Raw genomic sequence first — 22,862 nt, forward strand, 5'->3', positions numbered from 1 at the left:
TGAGTTTATGCTTAAAACATGAACGAATATCTCTCAGTGGGGAATGAAAACTTGATTTCCTTTTAAATTAATGTGATTTGTCTGAGCTCATTGAAAGATAATTATTATTTTGACCATAAACTAACTTATTTTATTGATTTCTCGTTAAAAGCGTAGGAACAAACTGATTCGATTGAGTGAGTCATTTACTCTGGAGCCGCTCTGATTGATTCAAACTCGTGACTCAGTGACTTCAAGTGATTCACTAGCAAAAACAACAACAAAAAACATTAATTTTCCAATTTTGCCATTTCTTGTAATGATTTTAAAAAGCACGTATAATGATCATGGTTGAAACTGAGTTTTCGAGACTCAGAATCAGTTAAACTATTGCTTCGCAAAATGATTCACTGTTTCGAATCGCTCTAAGAGAATCGTATTGCGAATACTTTTTTATTAAAGGGCTGTAAACACCAAAGACGATAAAGATAATTCTATATATAAAAAAAATATCTGTATTAAAGAACAGCAGAGTCTACACCACAGTTATAACGATAAAGCCACGGAGAAACGATATCGTTGGAATCACTTTCAGAATAATGTTTTACAGCTGATGAACAATAAAAACTAACAGCCAATCAGATTAAATCCTGCTGTAACGAGCTGGAGAATTTAAAGCAACAGGTTCGCGAATCATTTTAGTTTAGAACTTTGGAGCAGGTTCGCGAATCATTTTGCGAATGGATTGATTCACGATCCGACTCTTGATTTGAAATCATGGTTGATTCAAGAGAGGATTTGGGAATCATTTTTTGACTGAGATATACGATACTGTAGCGATATTAAGGCGATTATCATACTGTATTTTTTTACATAATGCCCAGCCCTAGAATGTACAGTAAAATTTATTATTCTAGCGTCAATATTATTATAACTTAAAACATAAAAAGCTAAGCTGGCTTTAAAAGAAAAAATTTATATAAAGAAAATAATTCACACACAATATTTGTAAATAAATTAATTTTATTTGAGACAGATGGGAAAAGAGTGGCTGTGCGTTGTCTTTCCGGCTCTTCCGATGGCTCTACGTCTGAAATTAGATCAATCTAGTTCGTCTCCATTATAACTGCATTTATAAAGCCATGCTGCTGATGAGAAAACTTACATTTCTTTCATATAATACAATGTTTTCCTTTGAAAACCCCCAGCAATGCTCATGACAGCAACAACAGAGCTGCTGCACAACTTTGAATGTCATTTATTTTTTATACGATGCACTAAACTATACTGAAATATGACCGCAGTGAAACAGACACAAATATCACAAAATAGACCCAATTCTAGTCTCTTTTACTGCTGTTAAATCTCATCTTCTCATAGCACACTGTGTCTTTATTCTTGTCTTCTCAGGTACATCGATGAAGATTCATGTCCTGCTCGCGATGATGAAGAAGGTAAAAAAAACAACCCACAACAAACCCCCTTAAGACCATCATCATCAACAACAACAAACATTTTCAGTCCCAGCAAACCTGACTTGATAAACATTCACAATGCAAGTCTGGGTCGAACAGAAACACTGTTTATTCTCCAGAATAAATTCCAAATGAAAGTGCTGCAGACCTACAAACATATCTCTATGAACAATAACACTCAGTTTCTGTCCTCTGGCGCTCAGAGATCATCGAGATCATTCGGGAAAGAAACAAAACGAGACAAAATCGCGTCCACAAGCAAGCCCCGCATCAGAAAGACCCAAGCGCTGTGCAACTTTGGAAACGAGCTTTAACCTGACGGCACACTGAATGTGCTGTGGATACTGATCTGTAAGTGCTTTGACTTTGCGAAGGGAAACTGAAAGAGGGAAGGTGGGTTTCTCACTTCTATCTGCATAGTGCGGAGCGGCAGCATTCATTCACTCAGCTTCGTGTCGAAGAACTGAAATCGCAAAGTGCTTTGAGGAAGGTGAGCTGTGTAGCGGCTCTAGCTGGAGCGGCACTGAACCTGGCTCTCCGAGCTCTCCTCATCATCAGATCCCTCGGTGCCTCGGCTGCTCAGACCGGAGATACGATAACCCATGTTCAGCAGCATCACCTCCAGCGGATCCGCATTCATGCGCTTCTGATTGGCTTGGGCTGCACCCTCCATGTCCTCCACCACCCGACAGTTCTCGTTCTCCGACTGGAGATCGGTTACACACCAGAGAAAACAAGTCACGTTTGGTGCAATCAACAGTCTTTATCTTAATAACTGATAAAGTACTGAATAACTGAGGTGTGTACCTCGGGTCTGGGGCTCCAGAGCCGCACCACGGGGTCGATGCCGCTGGTGGCCAGGAAGCAGTAGCTGGGGTGCGGCTGAAGACAGTTCACTATAGACTCGTCCCCCTGTAGGATCCGCACCAGGTTCGTCGTCTCTTTGTTCCAGATGAAGAACGAGCCGTCGTCTGAACCGCTCACGATGTACTGGCCTTTACTGCAGAGAGACAGCCAAACATGGAAACAACAACATTTAACAAACACATCGGGCAGACGTGATGCATCAGTAGGAAATATGTCAGTAAACTGACCTCCCGAAGAAGTTGGCTTCTTTAATATCCGTGGTGGTGTTGCAGTGTCCGCAGTAGCGATGCTTGTAGTCGAAGCTGCGCTCTCTCAGCACGATCTCATCCTCCGGGATGGACTCCTTCCGGCTGAAGTTATGGAAGCGGACGGAGCTGTTCCCCTTCTTGTCGTCAGCTGGATGCATGAAAAACACACAGAGTCCTGATTATTCAAATGCATGCACACACAAACCCAAGCTGTAAGACTGAACCTACAGGAGTCTGTTTTTGAGAAGAGGGCCGCCTTGATGTCTCGGTCGAGCGCGTCACATGCGCTGCTGTGCGCCTGCTCCGGAAACTTGCTCCTGAAGTCATCCAGACACTCCAGAGCCTCGGCGATGTACTTGAGCTCGAATAGGCAGCGCACTAAGCGGAAGTGTGCCTTCAGATGAGCCGGGTTCAGAGACAAGGCCTTCAGACAGTCACGCAGCGCGTCGTACAGGTCTCCGTCCCTGACACACACACACACACACACTTCACATTAAACTGTGCGTGTGATGCATCATGCTGTTTCTAACGTCGTGCATCAGAAGCGTGTATCGTACCACTTCCTCTTCATGTACGCGGCAGCGCGGTTTCCGTACAGCATGGCGTTGTGTCCGGCTTCATGGATGCCCAGACTGTAGAGCTGGATGGCTTGAGTCCACTGCTGGCGCGCGAACGCTTCGTTAGCCTGTAGCTTGATCCGCTCCAGATGAGGAGGAAGATCACTGGAGACACACACACACACACACACACACACACGAGTCTATGATGGCCATAACAACATACAGACGTGACCGCGACAGAATCACACATGCATCAGTCTTACCTGGAGACTTTAGCTAGTTTGAGGCGGCTAGCAGGAAGATGAATCCCATTGGTCACACCATTGGTGGTCTTCCCATTCTGTACCTCTGCCGTGAACAAAAATGAGTAATGAGCACACGATTAGTTCGTCGACTCATTATTTGTGAGTTTGAGAGTGAGATCGGATGATTTAGTAGCGTCTGTCGTTTAAACTTTAGTAGAGAAACATTTTAGAGTTGAAGATGAAGTGATACATTTCTGTCAATCAAAAAAAGTTTATCTCACAATTATGACTTTATCAATTCGCAATTGTGAGTTTGTATCACGCGATTTTAAGAAAAATATCGCAATTACCTTTTTTTTTATTTATTTTTTTGCAACATTAAGTATCAATGAGTTTTCTATTAATAATAGCTAATAATTGTTAATAAGTTTAATATTTTCCGTTTTCATTGTACTTTTAACGTTTTAGTAACATCGTTGTGATTTTATCGTCTTGTTACTTTTAGCTTTAGTTGTATTTTAGTACATCAAGTTAAACTAAAATAAAGAGAGAAATGTAGTCTTTGCAGCTAGCTAAAATAAAATGTAGTTTTTAATGTTTTAATTCAGTTAATGCTTTTTGTTTTAAATAACTAAAATTTCTTGTTTAAAATTTTTTTTTTTTTTTTATTTAGCAAGATATTTAACATTTTTAATCTACTTGGATATTTAAAACAACCTTTAGTCATCAAATAATTAACCACATAAAACAAATTACAAATCTGTTTACATAATACACGCATGTTTACTGTGTATATTTATTATGCATATATAAATACAAAAACACCTTTTAAAAATACTTACATGTATATACATTTATATTCTTATATCTAAATATATGTAACATTTTTCAAAAATATATACATGCATGTGTTATATATATATATATACATAATAAACACATGCATATATTATGTAAACAAAACCTTTATTGTTTTAATTGTTTGACCGCACTAGAAAGAAGCAAACTTTTTTTTTTTTAGCTATAATATTCATCCCTAGTAGTCATAATCCTAAATGCAGTAATACCACTGACTAATATATTTATAATAATAAGACAGTGTTCACATCTTACCTGATGGCGTGTGGCATTTTTTGGGCAGCAGAAATGTGTACGGCCTCTGTTTGAAGGTCAGATCAAATAAATAAACCTGCAAACAGGAAGCAGTATTGTGTAAGTGCGCATCCCTCATGTTGTGCAGTGATATCAGCAGCGAGCTCCACTAGTTTACCTGCTCTCCTCCCATGTTCACCAGCAGCTCGGTGCCGTCAGGACTGAAGGTGACGTACGTGGCCACCAGAACTCGTAACCTGTTGTTATAGTCCGGAAGCTTCACGGGTAAGTGACCTACAAACAGAGAGAAACATCTGTCAGACCCGTTCATCCCAATAGACACAGAGCACGTTTAGGCCACGCCCCCACACCAGATGACCATCCATGAGAAACACAGCGGCAAACCTGCCACGTAGTACTGTCCAGCCCCGTCCGGGATCGATTTCTGCTTGTCACAAAACGTATGAACTCCAGCTGAGCTGCTCTGATTCATAGACTTCCTGGAAGACGGTTAAGAAGAGCGTAACGTTACACACCAAAATAAAACATAACTCAGAATTATAACAACATGGATCTACGTATTGCATTTAAACCTAAACATTTTGTTTCAGCTAGTTGCAAGGCAACATTTAGATTTAGTTTAAGGTTTACTAAAATAACGAACTGAATTTTAAAATGTATAAATGTGTATTTGTAGAAATAGACAACAATACACTGCATCTGTCACAATTATACATTTCTCTTTTATGCCAAAAATCATTCGGATATTAAGTAAAGATCATGTTTCATGAAGATATTTAGTAAATTTCCTACCGTAAATATACCAAAACTTAATGTTTGATTAGTAATATGCATCGCTAAGAACTTCATTTGGACAACTTTAAAGATGATTTTCTCAATATTTAGATTTTTTTGCTCCCTCAGATTCCAGATTTTCAAATAGTTGTATCTCAGACAAATATTGTCCTCCTCACAAACCACACATCACTGGAGAGATCATTTATTCAGCTTCCGGATGATGTATATATATCTCAATTTCAACAAATTGACACTTATGACTGGTTTTGTGCTCCAGGGTCACATGTAGTAAAATACACAGTAAAAATTACTAAAAAAATCTTTAAATAAAAAATAAACTATAATACTATGTCAGTGATATTAAAATAATGCCAGTGGTTTTATAATGCTATAAAATTCATGTTACTTTAATGATACTTTTCATTCCCGTTTTGTTCTGAATACCCTTAAATCTAAAGATTTGTCATGGAGTGAGAAGAGCTAAAACACTTCATTATAGTGTTTGTAAAAGTTTAGTTTTCTGAATTGCTGGATCTAATAATAAAGCAAGGCTTTGCGATACAACAATCTTACTTTCAATATTCAACCCAAAAATGTATGCATTTTTTTTTTTTATTCTAAACACGAATGAGATTTGAGAGCTGCTTTGGAGGGGAAAATCATTAGCAAATCAAATCCGTCTGTTCATTTTAACACTAATAATCACCGTCTGTATTGTCATTCTGTGTTTCCTAGGGAAGTATTGGTGTAATAAGACGGAGATGACCTGTGATTGTGGATCATTCTGATGTCGTAGAGCCGGACGAAGGGTCCGTTGGCTCCCACAGCCAGGTAGTTGTTGTCACGAGGGTTAATGGCCAGACACTTGGCTTCCACGAGCTGCCCACAGTACTCCGTCAGATCGATTAACACCTCGGAGCGTTTACTGCTCTCTCTCAGATCATACTGCCTGATGGGAACAACACAGACCAGACTTGTGTTGAGGAACTGCATGAGAGCTCTGGGCCATGGCACCTCACTCAGATTCCAGATCTACAAATAGTTGTATCTCAGACAAATATTGTCCTCCGAACAAACCACACATCACTGGAGAGATCATTTATTCAGCTTCAGATCATGCATGAATCTCAATGACTGGTTTTGTGACTTAAGATATAATTAAATGTAAGCTTTTATATCTCCATCAGCTCACAACCCCCTGCAGTTTCTCCACAAACCCTGATTCTGATCAGACTGATCTCTCCGTACCGAATGAGTCCGTCCTCCGCGGCGCTCCAGAAGGTGTTGGGCCACATGGGTGCCGTCGCGATGCGCTTGACGCGGTTGGTGTGGTCTGAGAACATGTGAGTGGTCTCCTTCGCCGTCAGGTCGTGCACGTGCACCTTGGTGTCGGCGGCTCCTGTGATTAAGATCCGGTCCTCGGAGTGAGGCAGGAACTGCAGACACACACACGTTCACAGATGAGCACACACACCCTGGCATGTTTACTGCACACTAGAGTCACACACATGACCTTCACCTTCACGGAGAAGATGTTGGCTGCGTGTCCCGTGTGCATCGTGATGAGCTTGGAGTGCCGGAACGGATCCCAGATGATGGCGTGCTGGTCATCCGAACCCGAGGCCAGGAGACTGGAAACAACACACACAGTGAGTTTATGAAGAGACACGGAGACGAGGAGAACTGTGAACTTACTCTCCTCTCTCATTCCACTCCAGACAGTTCACACAGCCAGAGTGACCCTGAAACACAGAGCAATATTACTCTTCTCCATTCTAAAAATACAGAGATGACAAAGCAGAGCATCGTTTCTTCACATGGGGTTTACATTCAAGTCTTAAAGACACAGCAGCAAAAACTGGTTGTTGGCACGAATGGTCTAAATTTTGACTATTTTATCTGCACAAATAATTTGAGATTAAAAGTGGGCCTCAGGGAAAATAAATTAAGTAATAAAAAAAATGTCTGATACTACTATACTGATAAATATTTTCATCGTATCTGGAGCAAAAAGATGGAGGAAAAGACTTATGTTCCTATATGAGTGTGAAGACATGAAAACTCAATGAGTCACTCATCAGTCACCTGTAGCTCCGCCTCCAGCCCCAGACGCTTTATAAACGGGTCGGTCACATGATAGTGTCTCTGGAAGTCCAGAGCCCGGTTCTCCTGCACACACACACGATATATGAGAGCGAAACACACACACACTTGTACTGCTTTTCTGATTTAAAATACTCCCTCATTGTTGCTAATACAGCTAAAAAGTAAGATTTCTTTGTGTGGACTCATGATAACAACAAAGCATTGTGCTTTTGTAAAATAAAGCAAATAGGATGCACTTTCTTGGTCTTTGTAAAACCCCGAAACTCTGTGTGTACTTGCATAATATATATGAAAAATATATCTATTAAATGTTTACTTTTGTTTATTTTGATAGTACATTTAAGATATTGTACTAACAATTTGCAACTACATGTCTAATACCAGTATTTGTCTACAACTATTTGAAAATCTGGAATCTGAGGGTGCGAAAAAAAAAAAAAAAAAAAAAAATAAAATTCTAAATATTTGATTAAAGTTGTCCAAATCAAGTTCTTAGCAATGCATATTACTAATCAAAAATTACGTTTTTATATATTTACGGTAGGAAACTTACTAAATATCTTCATGGAACATGATCTTTACTTAATATCCTAATGAGTTTTGGCTTAAAAGAAAAATGTATCATTGTGACTCATACAATGTATCGTTGTCTATTGCTACAAATAAACCCCAGAGACTCAAGACTGCTTTTGTGCTGCAGGGACACAAATGGTTTATTAATAAAAGTGTGAGAAATTGACTAATGCTTCAAGTCTGCCAGAAAAGTCTTTAGTGAAATTTGAATGAACGAGACGTTTAGAATTACATCCTACAAGACATTCGGTGTCCTAACTCTCTGATCTGGTGTAAATCCAGCCGCTGCTCACCCGGATCTGGCGGCGCTGGAGATCAGTCGTGACGCTCCGCAGGGACATGGTCTCACAGCACGTCATCAGGACGCCCAAGATCTGCGATCATCTGTGCATCAACACAAGCCTCTCGGAGAGGCCGAGCTTCTGGAACACACGCAGAAAAACTGGAAGGTAGTTAGCACTTGATTACTTTAAACGCTCTTCCTGTTGCTTTTCTGAAGGATTGTCAATGCATATGTATGAGGACTACAGGTTTGATTTTTTTTAAAACACTTTTTGTGTCCGATTTAATTTCAGAAACCAGAGGCAAACATGTTGTTTTTAAATGCACTTGACTTCTCTTTTTCAGACTAGTGAAATAAAACATGCATTTTAGTGTAGAATACAATTATTTAATTCTAGTTTTTTTCATTTTTAAAGGCAGTATGTTTTTTCTCCATTAAAGTAACGCTTACATGCCACAAAATCTACAGTTTATTTATAGTTCCTGACAATTTTTTTTTCTGATTTATAATATTTTGCTTCCATAAACCATGTCTTCTTTCACACTACTGGAAAGAAAACATCCAAAATACATTTTATTGCACTTTATAAATTTTCATGTGTTGATATATTTTCCAAACTGTATGTGTATATATATATATATATATATATATATATATATATATATATATATATATATATATATATAATCTTCTCTTACACATCAAACATAACACTTTTATTCCTCTTTATATTCTGGAGGTTTATTCATATATCATTCACACTGATGATTTATATGATATTCTACTCCTAAAAAACACGGTGACATATTATATATTAATAAAGCACTTCACAGCTACACAGTACGCTGTAGTTCACTAAACAGGCCTTTTATCTTTATAATCATCCTTATTAAGTGAGTTTACAGCACATCAAATGTATTTATCTGAATTAAAATATGATTAATTTGAGCGTCAGCTAGTTTGACGCGATCACCAAAACATAAACAATTAGCATTAGCCGACTAGCGACGCCTCAAAACTCCACATTCACACAAAACCAGACACTTCTGACAACAGTCAGCAGCTAAATGCTTATTACAGATCTTTTAAAGCAAGATTTGTTTCAAAATCAACAGATATCAGTGAAGTGTGAGGAATATTGTCTTACCTCGGAGTCGGTATGGCCTTTTCTCTGCGCAGCTCGATAAAGCGATATTTACGCTGAAACCCGACTATGCTTTCACTTATCGATTTCAACGCTTTAACTTTCCTCTGAGGAATGTCTAGAGCTAATAAAGAACTAGTTGTGATGAAGCATTTGGGAGATTTTGAAGCCACATTAACGAGCAGCTTCCTCGACTGCGCGGGTTGCCAGATCCGCGGAAATACAACATCCGGACACTTTCGGGTTTGTGTTACCACCAATCAAACGTTTTTGAGCACTGAAATGTTGAATGTTTTTAAAGACCTCTCTTCTACTCGCCAAGCTTGCATTTATTTGTTACAAAATACAGAAACGCAGATATATTGTGAAATATTTTTACTATTTAAAATAACTGCTTTCTATTAATTTTTATATATTTTAAAATCTAATTTATTTTTGTGATCAATGCAATATTTTCAGCATCATTCCTCCAGTCTTCAGAGTCACATGGTCTTCAGAAATAATTCTAATATGATGATTTACTGCTCAAGAAACATTTCGGATTATTATTATTATTTATTAATATTAGTTATTAATATTTAAAACAGTTGAGTAAAATTTTCCAGGATTCTTTAATGAATAGAAAGATCCAAAGATCAGCATTTATCTGAAATAAAAAGTTTTATAACATTATACACTATACAATTCAAAAGCAAGTAAAATTGATTATTTATTTATTTATTTATAGAGAGTGTGTGTGTGTGTGTGTGTTGGGGTTAGAAACCAATAATTTTATTTAGCAAGTGATGATAAAGACATTCACAATGTTACAAAAGACTTCTGTTTCAATTTTTTCAACATAATAATAGTAATAATAAATGTGTGATTTCAAAAGGATCATGTGACTGGAGTAATGATGCAGCTGTGAAATCACAGCAATAAATGAGATTTTAAAATATATTCAAATAGAAAGCAGTAATTTTAAATAGGAAAAATATTTCACAATATTTTACTGCTTTGGATCAAATAAATGCAGGCTTGGTGAGCAGAAGAGACTTCTTTTTGAAAAAACATTAAAAAAAAACTTTGAACTGGTAGTGTATTTTATTATATCATTAATTTGATCTACATTATTTAATTACATGAATGTAATCATCCTGTGTTATATTCAGCTTGCAACACAGAAAAAAAATGTATCTTCAGATGAATTAATTCACATTGATTACAATAAAGATGATGTTTCTTTTTTATAAGAATATTATTCAAGCATAGTTTGAACCTTTATGACTATAAAGGAATATCTGGCAACCTTAAAACGTTCTCAGTGCATTTCCTGTTTTAGCAGAATGCACGATTACAAAATAAAAGTCACAAGACATAACCAAGTGAACAAACACAGCTTCTCAAGTTAATGCAAATGAAACCACTGCACATGCATTGCAAAACACTCGTTTAATTTGTTCCAGCATCATTAATCTGTCATTAATCAAGTTAGTAGTAAATGAGATGTTAGTTTGTTCCAGAGAACAGCAGGAGATCTTCACATCACTGCTCCTTGATCTGAGACACTTCATGCAGGTATGCGATGAACAGCTTGGTTCCCTCCATGTAGTTGTATCTGAAAAATAAGATATGAAACGGTGAATGAGTGTGCATGAAGAGCGGCTCTCCGACAGAGTCCAGAAGCTCCAGAGACCTGCTGATCTTCTCGTTCTGTGAATGCAGGCCGTCGTCAAAGCCTCCGATGGGCAGCATGATGATGCTCTTGCCTGTGACGTCCTGGAAGCTTCTGGCGATGGGAATCGTGCCTCCCTCACGGATCAGGTCTGGCTCCACACCAAACACTAGAAGAAAACAAGAAGCTAGAATCCTCTCACACTCCAAGCAAGCTCAAAGCATAAGATCGATCGAGAAACAACATTTTATACTTTAGAATTTATAACCTTGCGATTGAGGAACATTTTGGCAACTAGCTAAAATAAGTCATTATAAAATATATAAGTTATTTTATTTTAGTTAAAGTTTATTTCGAGTAACATTTCTTTTAATTTTATTTTTGTTAAATTTTGTAATTTTTTGTTTGTGCACTTGTCCTTTTTTACTTGACATGTCACTTTTGTTTGTGCACTTTTTTACCTTTTTACTTAAAACATTTAACTTTTTTGTTTGTGTACTTGTACTTTTTTACTTTAAAAATGTCATTTTTCTGTTTGTGCACTTTTGTACTTATTCAGTTTATATGAAAATCTTAAGTGCAAAAGTTTTTTTTATTATTTTTTAAGATTATTATTATAGTTAATTAAAACTTTAAACCATTAAAACATTTTCATTACTTGAACTAAAATAAACATGAACTGAAATAAAATGTTATTAATTTTATTTTATATTTATTATTGCAGCTTGTTGCCAATTTCTAATTATAAAATTAATTTAGATATACATAAAAATAGAATTTATTACAGACACTCGCCTAGAAAACATTTCTCATTTTTGTTTAGTTAAACATTTAGTGCTAAAATAACTAAAACATAAAAATTAATGAAAAAAACTACATAAATTATTTTTTTCTTTATGACAAAAACATGCAATTAAATGAAAAAAAATACTTATTCAAAATATTAATAAAATATAACATTTAAATGATTTTAAAATAACACACTTTAATAAATCTTGCTTTGTATCCAAATTCCATTTTCGATTTCTGATATGTGAATTAAAACAAATTTGGAATAATTGTATTTGTTGCCTGTCCAGAAGGGGTTTTCCCATACGTCTTTTCTCCATGTGGAACTTGTTTTTTAAAAAGAAAAATTATTAACCAAGTTCTAAATTGCTAGACAAAAGTTAGAGATCATTTGCGAAGCTGTTTTGTCACTAAGAACATGTGAGACTGTGATTCAGAGCAGAAGTGAAGTGTGTGGACCTCTCTTGACCGCTGCTTTTCCGGCTTCAAACAGCGGATGTTTGGGATCGGCCAGCCAAGGTTTGGCTCCGATGACCATCGTGACGTTCAGTTTGTTGGGACTCTTGCGTTTCGCAAACACTGAGTGTAAATAATCAGTCACCTAAGGGTTAAAAAGCACCGGTTATAACGTAAACCAGTGATTTCTACACATTAAAATGAGCTTCATCTGCTCCACCTGTTTTTCCACCACAGCTGGATCCATGTTAGGAACCTGGCGGATGGAGAACTTGGCGATGACTTTGGCCGGGATGACCGTCTTGGTGCCCGGCGAGGAGAAAGCGCCCTCGATGCCGTGGATCGTCACGGTCGGGTGACGCCAGCGATGGGCGAGAAGATCCACCTGACGGAGCAAAACAGGTTTCTCCATGGGTTTCCTTGCACAAAGCTTCAGTACTGAGTAAGTGAGGAACTATGCCTTACAAAATAAAAATAAAAATTCTGTTTCACAAAAGCTTCTTCACATTATAATAATGTAAGAAAGAGATGCTTCTTTGACCGAATGGTTCTTCTATGGCATCGTTGTGAAGTGAATAAGTTACAGACAGAGTTATAATTTACTAATATTGTTATAGATGTTACTTAAAATAAAATGAACTTTAACGGAATTAAAGACAACTGATTCTAAAATAACTATGAAACAATTTACTAAAATTAGGAAACATTTACTAAATCAAGGAAACAATTTACTGAAACAAGGGAACGATTTACTAAAATTACGAAATGATTGACAAACTACGAAACAATTTATTAAAATTAGGAAACATTTACTAAAACAAGGGAAAAATTTGCTAAAATTACGTAACGATTTACAAAAATTAGGAAACATTTACTAAAACAAGGGAACAATTTACTAAAACTAAGAAATAATTTACTAAAATTAGGAAACGATTTACTAAAATTATGAAACAATTTACCAAAATTAGGAATCAGGATTCTAAAATTGAATCATGCATTAGTTACAAATGACATATAATCAAACAGACGGTAAACACTATTAACTGTAATGATTTTATGTTGCAATTAAACTGTGATTGATATTAAACGTTGCGATTAAGCAAATTTGTTAGTTTTATGTTATTCCAGGGTTATTGTTCTTTAGATAAACGATTAGTTATCGTTTAGTGCAAAAATAACTAAAACTAAAACCATGAAAAACATTTTTGTTATTTGAAATAGAATAAACATTAACTGGGATAAAATAAAATAAAATGAAAAAAAAAACGTAATTGTATTTTAATTGTATTTGACTCAACTTTACTTAAATAACAAACTTAACCATAAAAAAATAATTAAATGAATACTAAATAAACTCAAATTAAAAATAAAACAGCTTTGAATTCTCATTTTAGTTTAACATTCAGTCCTAAAATAACTTAAGCCATGTAAAATGCATGTCAGCCTGACGGGAGTGAAGAGCTTAGAAAATACATGAATTACCATAAATCTGTAAATACACTGTAAAAACAGTGCACGATATACTGTATAATTTGAAGCAGTTTTTCCATCTTTATTTTTTACAGGAGTTTTACCAGTATTTTGAACTTCACACTTCATTGCATTGTGTTTTAGAGTTAACAGGAGTGTCAGTGAAGCTGAATGGATGCTGTCAGGTGTAATGCGCTGGTATTGTTCTTGCCTTGTTGCTGTACATGAGCTGACTCAGGCCGATCTCACGCTTGTAGCTCTCCAGGTCAAACTCGATGTCTTGGTACATCTTCCACTCCTCGTCAGACAGATGTGCGACCGCTTCTCTGACGCCGGGGATCAGGATCTTCCCGCTGGGGCTGATGAGTTTGTCTGAGGAACGAAACTAAGGTTTTTATATGACACCTGGAACAGTAAAGGGTCGAAGGGTTTAACCCCTGTGCGACCTTATCGGTTTTATTCGGTTTTGAGTTTTTTGTTAATGCCAACTTCGTATATTTTAGCACAGGTGTGTACTTTTATTGGAATTTTTATATTTCTCCTTCATTAAATCTATTTTACACTAGGTACAGAAAGTACTTCCTCATGACCATATAAGGACAAAAATGTCTTCATTGAACCCCATAAAAACTGCATTCATTCTGTTGGCAAGGGTTTTTTAAAATATCAACTTCAAATTTGGAACACAAAGTTGTTTCGATTTATGGCTTTGATTTTCTAGCAATTGTTGAGTTCAACATGTTTTATAAAATATGTATTATATAAAAAGTTGCTCATTTAAAATTTTTTCAAAAACTTCTATAACAGTTTTGGTTTAAATGGTTAATAAGTTAGCACCTAAGATGCCGATCAGGTCCGTCATCGGCTCCATTATCGTTCCTCCATAAACACCAGAGTGTAAATCCTTCTTGGGTCCCTCCACCTGCGTCATCACGAGAGAAACACAGTGTGTTGCTGTTCATTTAAACTCAAAAACACTTCTCAGATCATGAAGTGAAGTTACTGCTTACACTCGTAATTACTCTTTTGACTCATACATTGTTGCAAGTCAGTTTAACCCACACTGAGTTTTGAGTTGGCAAAAATAATTGTTAGCCTCTCAATTTGACTCGTATATTTCATGATTAAAAGCAGCTGAACTGAACCAATTTTTTTATAGTTAGTTTCCCTAAACTCTAGTTTAGCTAAACTCTTGACAGTTATCACATTTACATTTATGCATTTAGCAGATGTTTTTATCCAATTCAATTTTACTGGAAATCGAATCAGTGTTGCAGTATTTAAGTGTAAATGAAATAATTTTATTGTTTATTTTGAATGGTTTTATATTTCAGATTTCTTTAGTTTTAGTTAACTGTTGTAACCTTGTAGCCAAGTCTCATGCAGACGTATAAAACATAACGTTTGCTGTGATAAAACTAAACGCATGTGAATGGATTGATCTCTGGACCTCAGCGAAGAAGTAGCAGTTCCCTCTGGTACCATACGTCAGCGCCGGACGTTTACTGAGCCACACACAGTCAGAGATGATGATATAATCCACATCTGAGAAGAACGAGTCTTTCTGAGCCACTATCATGTCGTCCAGGCCGTTAGAGCCGGTCTCCTCCATTCCCTCAATGATGAATTTAACGTTCACCGGCAGATCCTGTAACAAACACAGTCAAACCCTGAACAGAAACCCAGCATGAAACCCGTTGCATTTCATCGTGTCTTACGATGTTCAGGGCTCTGTAGACCTCCACCGTATGGATCCAGGCCAACACTGGTGCTTTATTGTCAGATGCTCCTCTTCCGTAGAGATTTCCTACAAATAAAATAATCATATTATCCAAAGCGACTTACAGTGCATTCATGCTATACATTTTTTTTAATCAGTATGTGTATTCCCTGGGAACTGAACCCACAGTCTTTTGCGCTGCTAACTCAATGCTCTACCACTGAGCCACAGGAACATATAAAAAGAAAGTTAAAATAAAATATAAGTTTTGCTATCTCATGATACTGAAAAGAGACCGGTTCAGGGATACCGTCGATGTCTGTGAGCTCGTAAGGGTCTGTTGCCCATCCGTCCTCTTTCTTGGCCGGCTGGACGTCCACATGACCGTAAACACAGACGGTGCGTTTGCTGGGGTCTTCACCGAACCGAGCGGTGACCACTTTGGGCAGAGCGATGCTGCTTCCATTGGCCAGCTGTACAAGAGATGGACAGCACGGATAATATTGTTAGATGTCAGTAGTTTAAAAGTGAAGCTGTTCTAATCAAATTTAATTACAGCTAGTAAGAAAAGCTCATTATCTGACCTCCTGCGTCCCGATGTCCACCATCTCCACACTTCCTCCAATGAGTCTGAGTTTCTCTGCCGTCATGTCCATCATTCTGTGTAAGTCGGATCGCTTCGTAACATCGCTGGAGTCGCTCTCCACAGCGATCCACTGTCTCAGAGTCTGAAACAGACAGAATATACAGACCAGGGTTCAGCAGAACTGAGAACTACAGAAGCGGCGTCAGTCTGAACTCAGTCTGAATGGGAATGACATGAGGAAGGACTGAATGAATATTAACGCAATAATCTGTTTCCTCGTTTTAGTCAATCATGGGCACATTGTAGTTTGCTTCCTTGTTTTTTCACTTTTAAAAATAAAAATTAGGAAACGATTTAATAAAAATTGGGAACGATTTACTAAAATTGGGAACGATTTACTAAAATTAGGAAACGATTTACTAAAATTGGGAACGATTAACTAAAATCAGGAAACTATTTAATAAAATTAGGAACGATTTAATAAAAATTGGGAACGATTTAATAAAATTAGGAACGATTTAATAAAAATTGGGAACGATTTACTAAAATTGGGAACGATTAACTAAAATCAGGAAATGATTTACTAAAATTAGGAACGATTTACTAAAATTGGGAACGATTTACTAAAATTAGGAAACGATTTACTAAAATTGGGAACGATTTACTAAAATTAGGAAACGATTTACTAAAATTGGGAACGATTTAATAAAAATTGGGAGTGATTTACTAAAATTGGGAACGATTTACTAAAATTAGGAAACGATTTACTAAAATTGGGAACGATTTACTAAAATTGTGAACGATTTACTAAAATTAGGAACGATTTACTAAAATTAGGAACGATTGGGAACGATTTACTAAAATTTGGAACGATTTACTAAAATTAGGAACGATTGGGAACGATTTACTAAAATTGGGAACGATTTACTAAAATTAGGAACGATTTACTAAAATTAGGAACGATTTACTAAAATTGGGAATGATTTTCTAAAATTAGGAACGATTTACTAAAATTGAGAACGATTTTCTAAAATTAGGAAAGGATTTATTAAAATTGGGAAACGATTTACTAAAATTAGGAGTGATTTAATAAAAATTGGGAACGATTTACCAAAATTGGGAATGATTTACTAAAATTAGGAGTGATTTAATAAAAATTGGGAACGATTTACCAAAATTGGGAATGATTTACTAAAATTAGGAAACAATTTAATAAAATAAATGAACTAATTAAAAAATCGAGGGAACAATTTACTCAAATTATGTAAAGATTTACTCAAATTAATAAACAATTTACTAAAACAACGGAACCATATACTAAAAATGAAGAAAAAAATTTAATAAAATTAACTAATTACAAAATCAAGAGAAAAATTTACTAAAATTATGGAATGATTTATGAAAATTTGGAAAAAATTTGCTAAAATGAGGGAACAGTTCACTAAAATAAAGAAACAATTTACTAAAACAAATGAACTAATTATTAAATAGAAGGAAAAATTTACTAAAAAGAGGGAAGGAAAAGTATGGAAAATTAGGAACAATTTACTAAAATTAGGAACGATTTAATAAAAATTGGGAACGATTTACTAAAATTGGGAACGATTTACTAAAACAAATGAACTAATTATTAAATAGAAGGAACAATTTACAACAAGGGAAGGAAAAAGTTAATCATGATTTAACAAAAATTTGGGAATGGATTCATAAAAAAAGAGGGATATATTATTAATTCAAGGCCACAATAAAATATATTTTCATCTGCATGTTTTGTGTAAGACTCTTTCAACAGCCTGTGCTGATGACACTAAACCATCAAAGAAAAAGAGAGGCATCTTATCTGAGCTCAAATAAACAACTGCATTTTCTACAATCTGCAACAGATTGTGTTGCGTTTCTGCAGAGATAAGATGCATCAATAACGAGTCGTGATGATGTCACTAGAGCAGATGCATGTTGTCACTGAGTTTGGACAAAAGATCACCAGTTATCACAGCGATGTAATGCTTTCCTTAACTAAATTAGTGCAGACAGACATTTTCATAATATCCCAAAAAAGAAATACCTCGATAAATTCCTCTTCATGGCTGTTCACATATTGCGTCAGCTCCTCAAATCTGAAGGAAGAAACTCCCGTGCACAGAAGAAGACAGACTAAAGTAATGCTTTTCATCTGTGGAGAGCAAACAGAGACATGAGAGGAAGACATATTCTTATTCTATAGAGTTTTTAAGAGAAAATAATTGACTTACCATTTGCTACGAGGATCTTCCAAACCGCTCAATGCCGTCCCATCGCTGGTGAGGCGTGTTAAATAGTTTTCATCTTAGGTACCTCCTGTGGAGATAAGGTCACTGAAGTCTCCTTAGCATGGAAAAAAACAGCTTATATGTGCCAAAATGAATTCTCTCGCTGGCAAAACACAATCCCTAAAGCAAGGCTGAGCAAACCTCACGCTGAGTTCAATATGGGAGCAGATCAACGGCATTCCAAAGCACAAAGACTTATGGACAAATCACTGATGAAAGGACAAACATCAACATTTACTAGGCAACTTGACATCTCTGAATGCTGGCTTGACAAAGTCGAGTTTAACTAGAAGATTCTTTGAAGTTAGGCCTTGTGTGATTTGAATATGATGCAGTATGAAAAGAGATTTAAAGTTGGAAGCTTGTGTAGCAGAATATGGAAGCTTGTTTCTTCAGTGGTATATAAAAAAGATAATTGTGACTTTTTATCTCACAGTTCTGAGAAAAAAATAATTGTGAGAAATAAACTCATAATTGCAAGAAAAAAAATGTATTGTAGGATATATATTTTTAGTTGTGTAAAATAACACTTTAATTACAAATAAAAAAAAAAGTCAGAATTGCGAGTAAAGTTAGAATTGTACAAAAAACCTCTAAATTGCGAGATAGAAACTCAGAATAGTGTAAACAAACCCAAATATAAACTCAGGATTGTGAGTTAAAAACTCAATTGCAAAAGATAAATTAAATTGCAAGAACCTCAGAATTAAAAAAAAATCTAAATTGTGAAATATAAACTCAGAATTGCGTTAAAAATCTAAATAGCGAAATTTAATCAAATTGTGAGAGATAAAGGATTGAGAGAAAAAAATCTGAATCGCGGAAAAAAAATCCAAATTGCTAAATATAATCTCAGAATTGTGATTAAAAAACGTAACTGTAAAATCTAAATTCAGTTGCGAGAAAAAAGTCATAATTGCGAGATTTAAACTCAGAATTGCGAGAAAAAAACTAAATTGCAGAATATAAATTCAATTGTGAGAACAAGTTATAATTGCAAGATATAAATTCAGAATTGCGAGACAAAAATTACAATTGTGATAAAAAATCTAAATTGCGAAAATATTAACTCAGAATTGTAAGAAAAATATATAAATGGCAATATATAAATTCAAGTATGAGATATAGACTCAGAATTTTGAAAAAATCTTAATTGCGAGATATTAACTCATAATTGTGAGACAAAAAACCAAAAGTGCGAAATCTAAATTCAGTTATGATAATTTTTTTCTCAAAATTGCAAGTTACAGTCTTTCATAGCAGAAGCTTTGTAAATAGTTACCAATGCATTCATGTGTTTAAAGTGATGTGGACAGTCACTCAGATGTTGAAGTGTTTGCGAGGCTGTTGCAATAGATTAGAGATGATCTTGATAATCCTGGCAAATAGAAATCCTCAAGTCTAATCAGCCATAGAAAGCCTTTGTCAAACAAACATAATAATGCGTTTGACCTACTCCTTTGGTTTTAAGATTACACTATTGTACAGTTTAGATAATGATGAACATTTGATTTCGAAATGCAAGCAATCTGATGCAGTCCTGATTCACTGATTAAAGCAGTTTGTAGTATAATCACAGGGGGCTTAATTACAGCCTCAACAGTGAACGCTTCTTTATTTGTGCTGACAGGTTCAGCGTGCAATTAATCCACAGCTTGTGAACTATTTCCGGTCCTTTTAACTTGTGCACCCAGCATGTAAGATGTGCACACAGAATATACTCGGATAATAATTAACACTTTCTCAATCGTGTACAGGTCTGTGTGCATCACCGGCAAACATTCAATCCCGCATGTTGCATATGAGATGAGGTTTTTTTTTAATTCCTTTGAGGTTAAACACTCAGGTTAGTTCTGGAATTCTGACTTTGAAAAATTGGATTAGTAAAGAAAGAGATTAACTTCATGGAGCAAAGCTTTTAACATCTAGGTCCTTTAAGAACTTGTGTGAAGTGTGTTGTGTTTTTAGAGGAAAACCACAAGATGGGGCTCTTCAGAAACAGGATCTTAGGTTTGGAGTGCTCTAGTGAAGAAACATGGTGTATCAGAAAAAATATTTCCTTTAATTTCTCATTATATTCTATTGTTATCACATACACATACTACCAGTCAGTAGTTTGGTAAATTCCTTTACTCTTTTTGAAAGAAGTCTTTCCTGCTTATCGAGACTGATCAGAAATTGTGAGATATTATTACAATTTAAATCATCTGTTTTCTGTGTGAATCTGTGTTAAAGTGTAATTTATTTCTGTGATGCTCCGCTGTATTTTCAGCATCATTTCTCCAGTCTTCAGTGTCACATGATCTTCAGAAATCATGAAAATATGATGATTATAAGAAACATTTCTGATTATTATCAACGTTTCAAAACAGCTGTACTGAACAATATTTTTGTGGAAATTGAGATGTATTTAATCTTTTTGATTCACAGATGAATAGAAAGTTCAAAAGAACAGCATTTATATGCCTTTACTGACATCTTGTGATAATGTGTCCTTGATCAATAAAATGAAAAATCGTATTTACCCCAAACATTTCTGCAATTTTTAAGCTTTGATCACAGTAATAAATTACATTTTACAATATATTCATACATAAAACAACTGTTTGAAATTGTAATAATATTTCACTGTTTTTTCCCTGTGTTTTTGATCAATGAAATGCTGCATTGTAGAGCAGAAGAGACTGTTTTCTGAAAAAGTATTAAATCTTAATTATTCCAAATATTTGCACAGGCTGAGAATAGTGCGTACAGTAGATTAGTTTTTCTTCCGTATCTTAAGCATCAGGGCATTTTTTTTTTACTTTTATTCATGCATCATTGAGTGTGTATATGTTCACATATTGTCTATTGTATGTGTTTCAGCAGGAGTCTGTGTTGTCTGTCTGTGTTTCACAGCCTGGATGTGATGTTAAATGCTCTGTTTAGTTCACACAGAACTAATAAAACCGCAGAGTTCACCCTTTACCCTGTCGTGACCTAGAAACCTCCAGCAATCAACACATGAAGATTTCAGCAGGTGAATTCCTGCCACACAGACATCAAATATCAAATTAACTTTCTCCATCAATTTCACATCTTCAGTTTCATCTCTTTAGTCAATCACATGCATATTGTTATATGCAAGTATTAAACTAAAGTTACTCTGTTTTCCTTCGTACTGACTGACAGCTCTTGTGTTGCCATGTTGAGAAACATGCATTCACTCAAAAACAGATTCAATATTCCTCAAAAAACAAAAAAAATGTGAATTAACATTATCTGCAGCTTGAGGATTATTCGTATCACTTTTAGTGTGAAAGGGCTTTTACATTTACAAGTTTTCTCTTAATTATAAACAAACAAACCAGAAAAAAGTAACACAAAAAAATTATGCAATTTTTTTTAGAGAGCAACACTATATTGTAATGCATTACTTTTAAAAGTAACTTTCTCCGACACTGGATATAGATTTAGAAACATGAAGTATAAAATTATAAATATGGATATAAATTGGTATAGTAAACTTACAGCTAAACATTTTTCAGCTAAACAACTTTGAACTAGAAATGACTCTTTATACTGAAAATGAATTATGAAGAAGCAGTTCACACTGAATTCATGTGAAATGAACTCAAACGTACTCCAATATTCCCACTTCAGCAAATGAGTTTGTGCGCAGTCGTTGTATAAAGTGATTTATTAGAAGTCAGGTAATGAAGCGCTGGACATTGACTGGACTGAAGCTGTGGAAGCTCATCTCATCATTAAATGTGCTGTTTCAGCCCATCCTGTTGAACTTTAACCAGGACTTCAGTAGAGACCCGTCCTGAGGCCGAGAATACATATTTTACAGTCTTTACACACAGCCTCAGCTTTGACCAGCATTGTACAGTGATCATAAACGATGCTTTCATTAATAAAATCAACTCCTCTTGAGATCGACAGCTGGTGAATAAAATCCTTCCCAGGTTTCGCAAACGAGCTGAACACGTTTAAGATCTTGTTCTGATGCCGTTCTTGTTGTCCTTATCACACTAGAGCCCTAAAGTCTGAACAACAAATTCCTACTCAGTGTGTTTGATAGTATGAAATAAATGCATTTTAAATACTTAATGCAATATGTCAAGCCTTTTAAACATTTGTGGAGGAAAAAATCAGTTTACAGCCCAGCTCTGCAGGAAAACGGTTTTATAGATAATGTTTTTTTAATATACAGTAGCATCAGGATGAGAAAATGCATGGTAAGGATTTGTGAAAGTGCATTATGTTGAATGTTAGGCGTGCTTGAGACAGGAAGATAAATCGGGTCACTAGAGTAAAGCAGCAGTGCTGAAGTCTGCTGGAAACACTGTGGGCGTCTCTTGCCCACTTTCTCAAATCTAAAAAGCACCCATGCATCACTTTTTCCCATATTTGGAAAAACCGACTGGCATTTTCCGAAGCGTGAGCTGGGATTGACAGCTGATGCATGATTTGTAGGGCGCGGAGTTTATTATATAATACTGGACTGGAGTGAAGTGTCTATA

General features: G+C 35.6%; 3 protein-coding genes across 5 annotated transcripts in view; 1 reads left to right on the top strand and 2 right to left on the bottom strand.

Annotated features, from left to right (window-relative positions):
* Nucleotides 1–982: 982 nt before the first annotated feature.
* wdtc1 (WD and tetratricopeptide repeats 1) lies at nt 983–9,608 on the bottom strand. 3 transcript variants are annotated; one of them, XM_052579212.1, is made up of 16 exons: nt 9,374–9,608; nt 8,237–8,365; nt 7,350–7,433; nt 6,960–7,006; nt 6,784–6,895; nt 6,513–6,700; nt 6,031–6,213; nt 4,872–4,966; nt 4,645–4,760; nt 4,488–4,563; nt 3,393–3,477; nt 3,127–3,291; nt 2,798–3,033; nt 2,549–2,717; nt 2,262–2,454; nt 983–2,160 (listed from the first exon to the last, which is right to left on the bottom strand). In XM_052579212.1, exons 2-16 carry the CDS (start codon nt 8,300–8,302, stop codon nt 1,963–1,965), a joined length of 2,013 nt encoding a protein of 670 aa, XP_052435172.1. In that variant the 5' UTR covers nt 8,303–8,365; nt 9,374–9,608; the 3' UTR covers nt 983–1,962. The 3 variants fall into 3 exon arrangements, with proteins under 3 accessions (XP_052435172.1, XP_052435175.1, XP_052435173.1); XM_052579215.1 differs by having other exon boundaries at nt 8,237–8,362; nt 9,374–9,602; XM_052579213.1 differs by having other exon boundaries at nt 8,237–8,385; nt 9,374–9,602.
* Nucleotides 9,609–10,782: 1,174 nt separating this feature from the next.
* cndp1 (carnosine dipeptidase 1) lies at nt 10,783–18,441 on the bottom strand. Its single transcript, XM_052579216.1, has 12 exons — nt 18,298–18,441; nt 18,111–18,218; nt 16,044–16,187; nt 15,770–15,932; nt 15,458–15,546; nt 15,190–15,387; nt 14,577–14,661; nt 13,951–14,111; nt 12,490–12,654; nt 12,273–12,414; nt 11,046–11,193; nt 10,783–10,967 (listed from the first exon to the last, which is right to left on the bottom strand). The coding sequence occupies exons 1-12, from the start codon at nt 18,298–18,300 to the stop codon at nt 10,895–10,897; spliced, it is 1,479 nt and encodes a 492-aa protein (XP_052435176.1). The 5' UTR covers nt 18,301–18,441; the 3' UTR covers nt 10,783–10,894.
* Nucleotides 12,572–22,862, top strand: part of LOC127975289 (nuclear receptor coactivator 7) — a 22,247-nt gene continuing 11,956 nt past the window's right edge. Inside the window, exon 1 of the mRNA XM_052579217.1 lies at nt 12,572–12,711. Within this exon, the coding sequence (XP_052435177.1) occupies nt 12,680–12,711 (32 nt within the window). The 5' untranslated portion in view covers nt 12,572–12,679. The remainder of the gene's footprint in view (nt 12,712–22,862) is intronic.

This window comes from Carassius gibelio, chromosome B16 (assembly GCF_023724105.1).
Source record: "Carassius gibelio isolate Cgi1373 ecotype wild population from Czech Republic chromosome B16, carGib1.2-hapl.c, whole genome shotgun sequence".
NCBI classification, from domain to species: Eukaryota; Metazoa; Chordata; class Actinopteri; order Cypriniformes; family Cyprinidae; genus Carassius; species Carassius gibelio.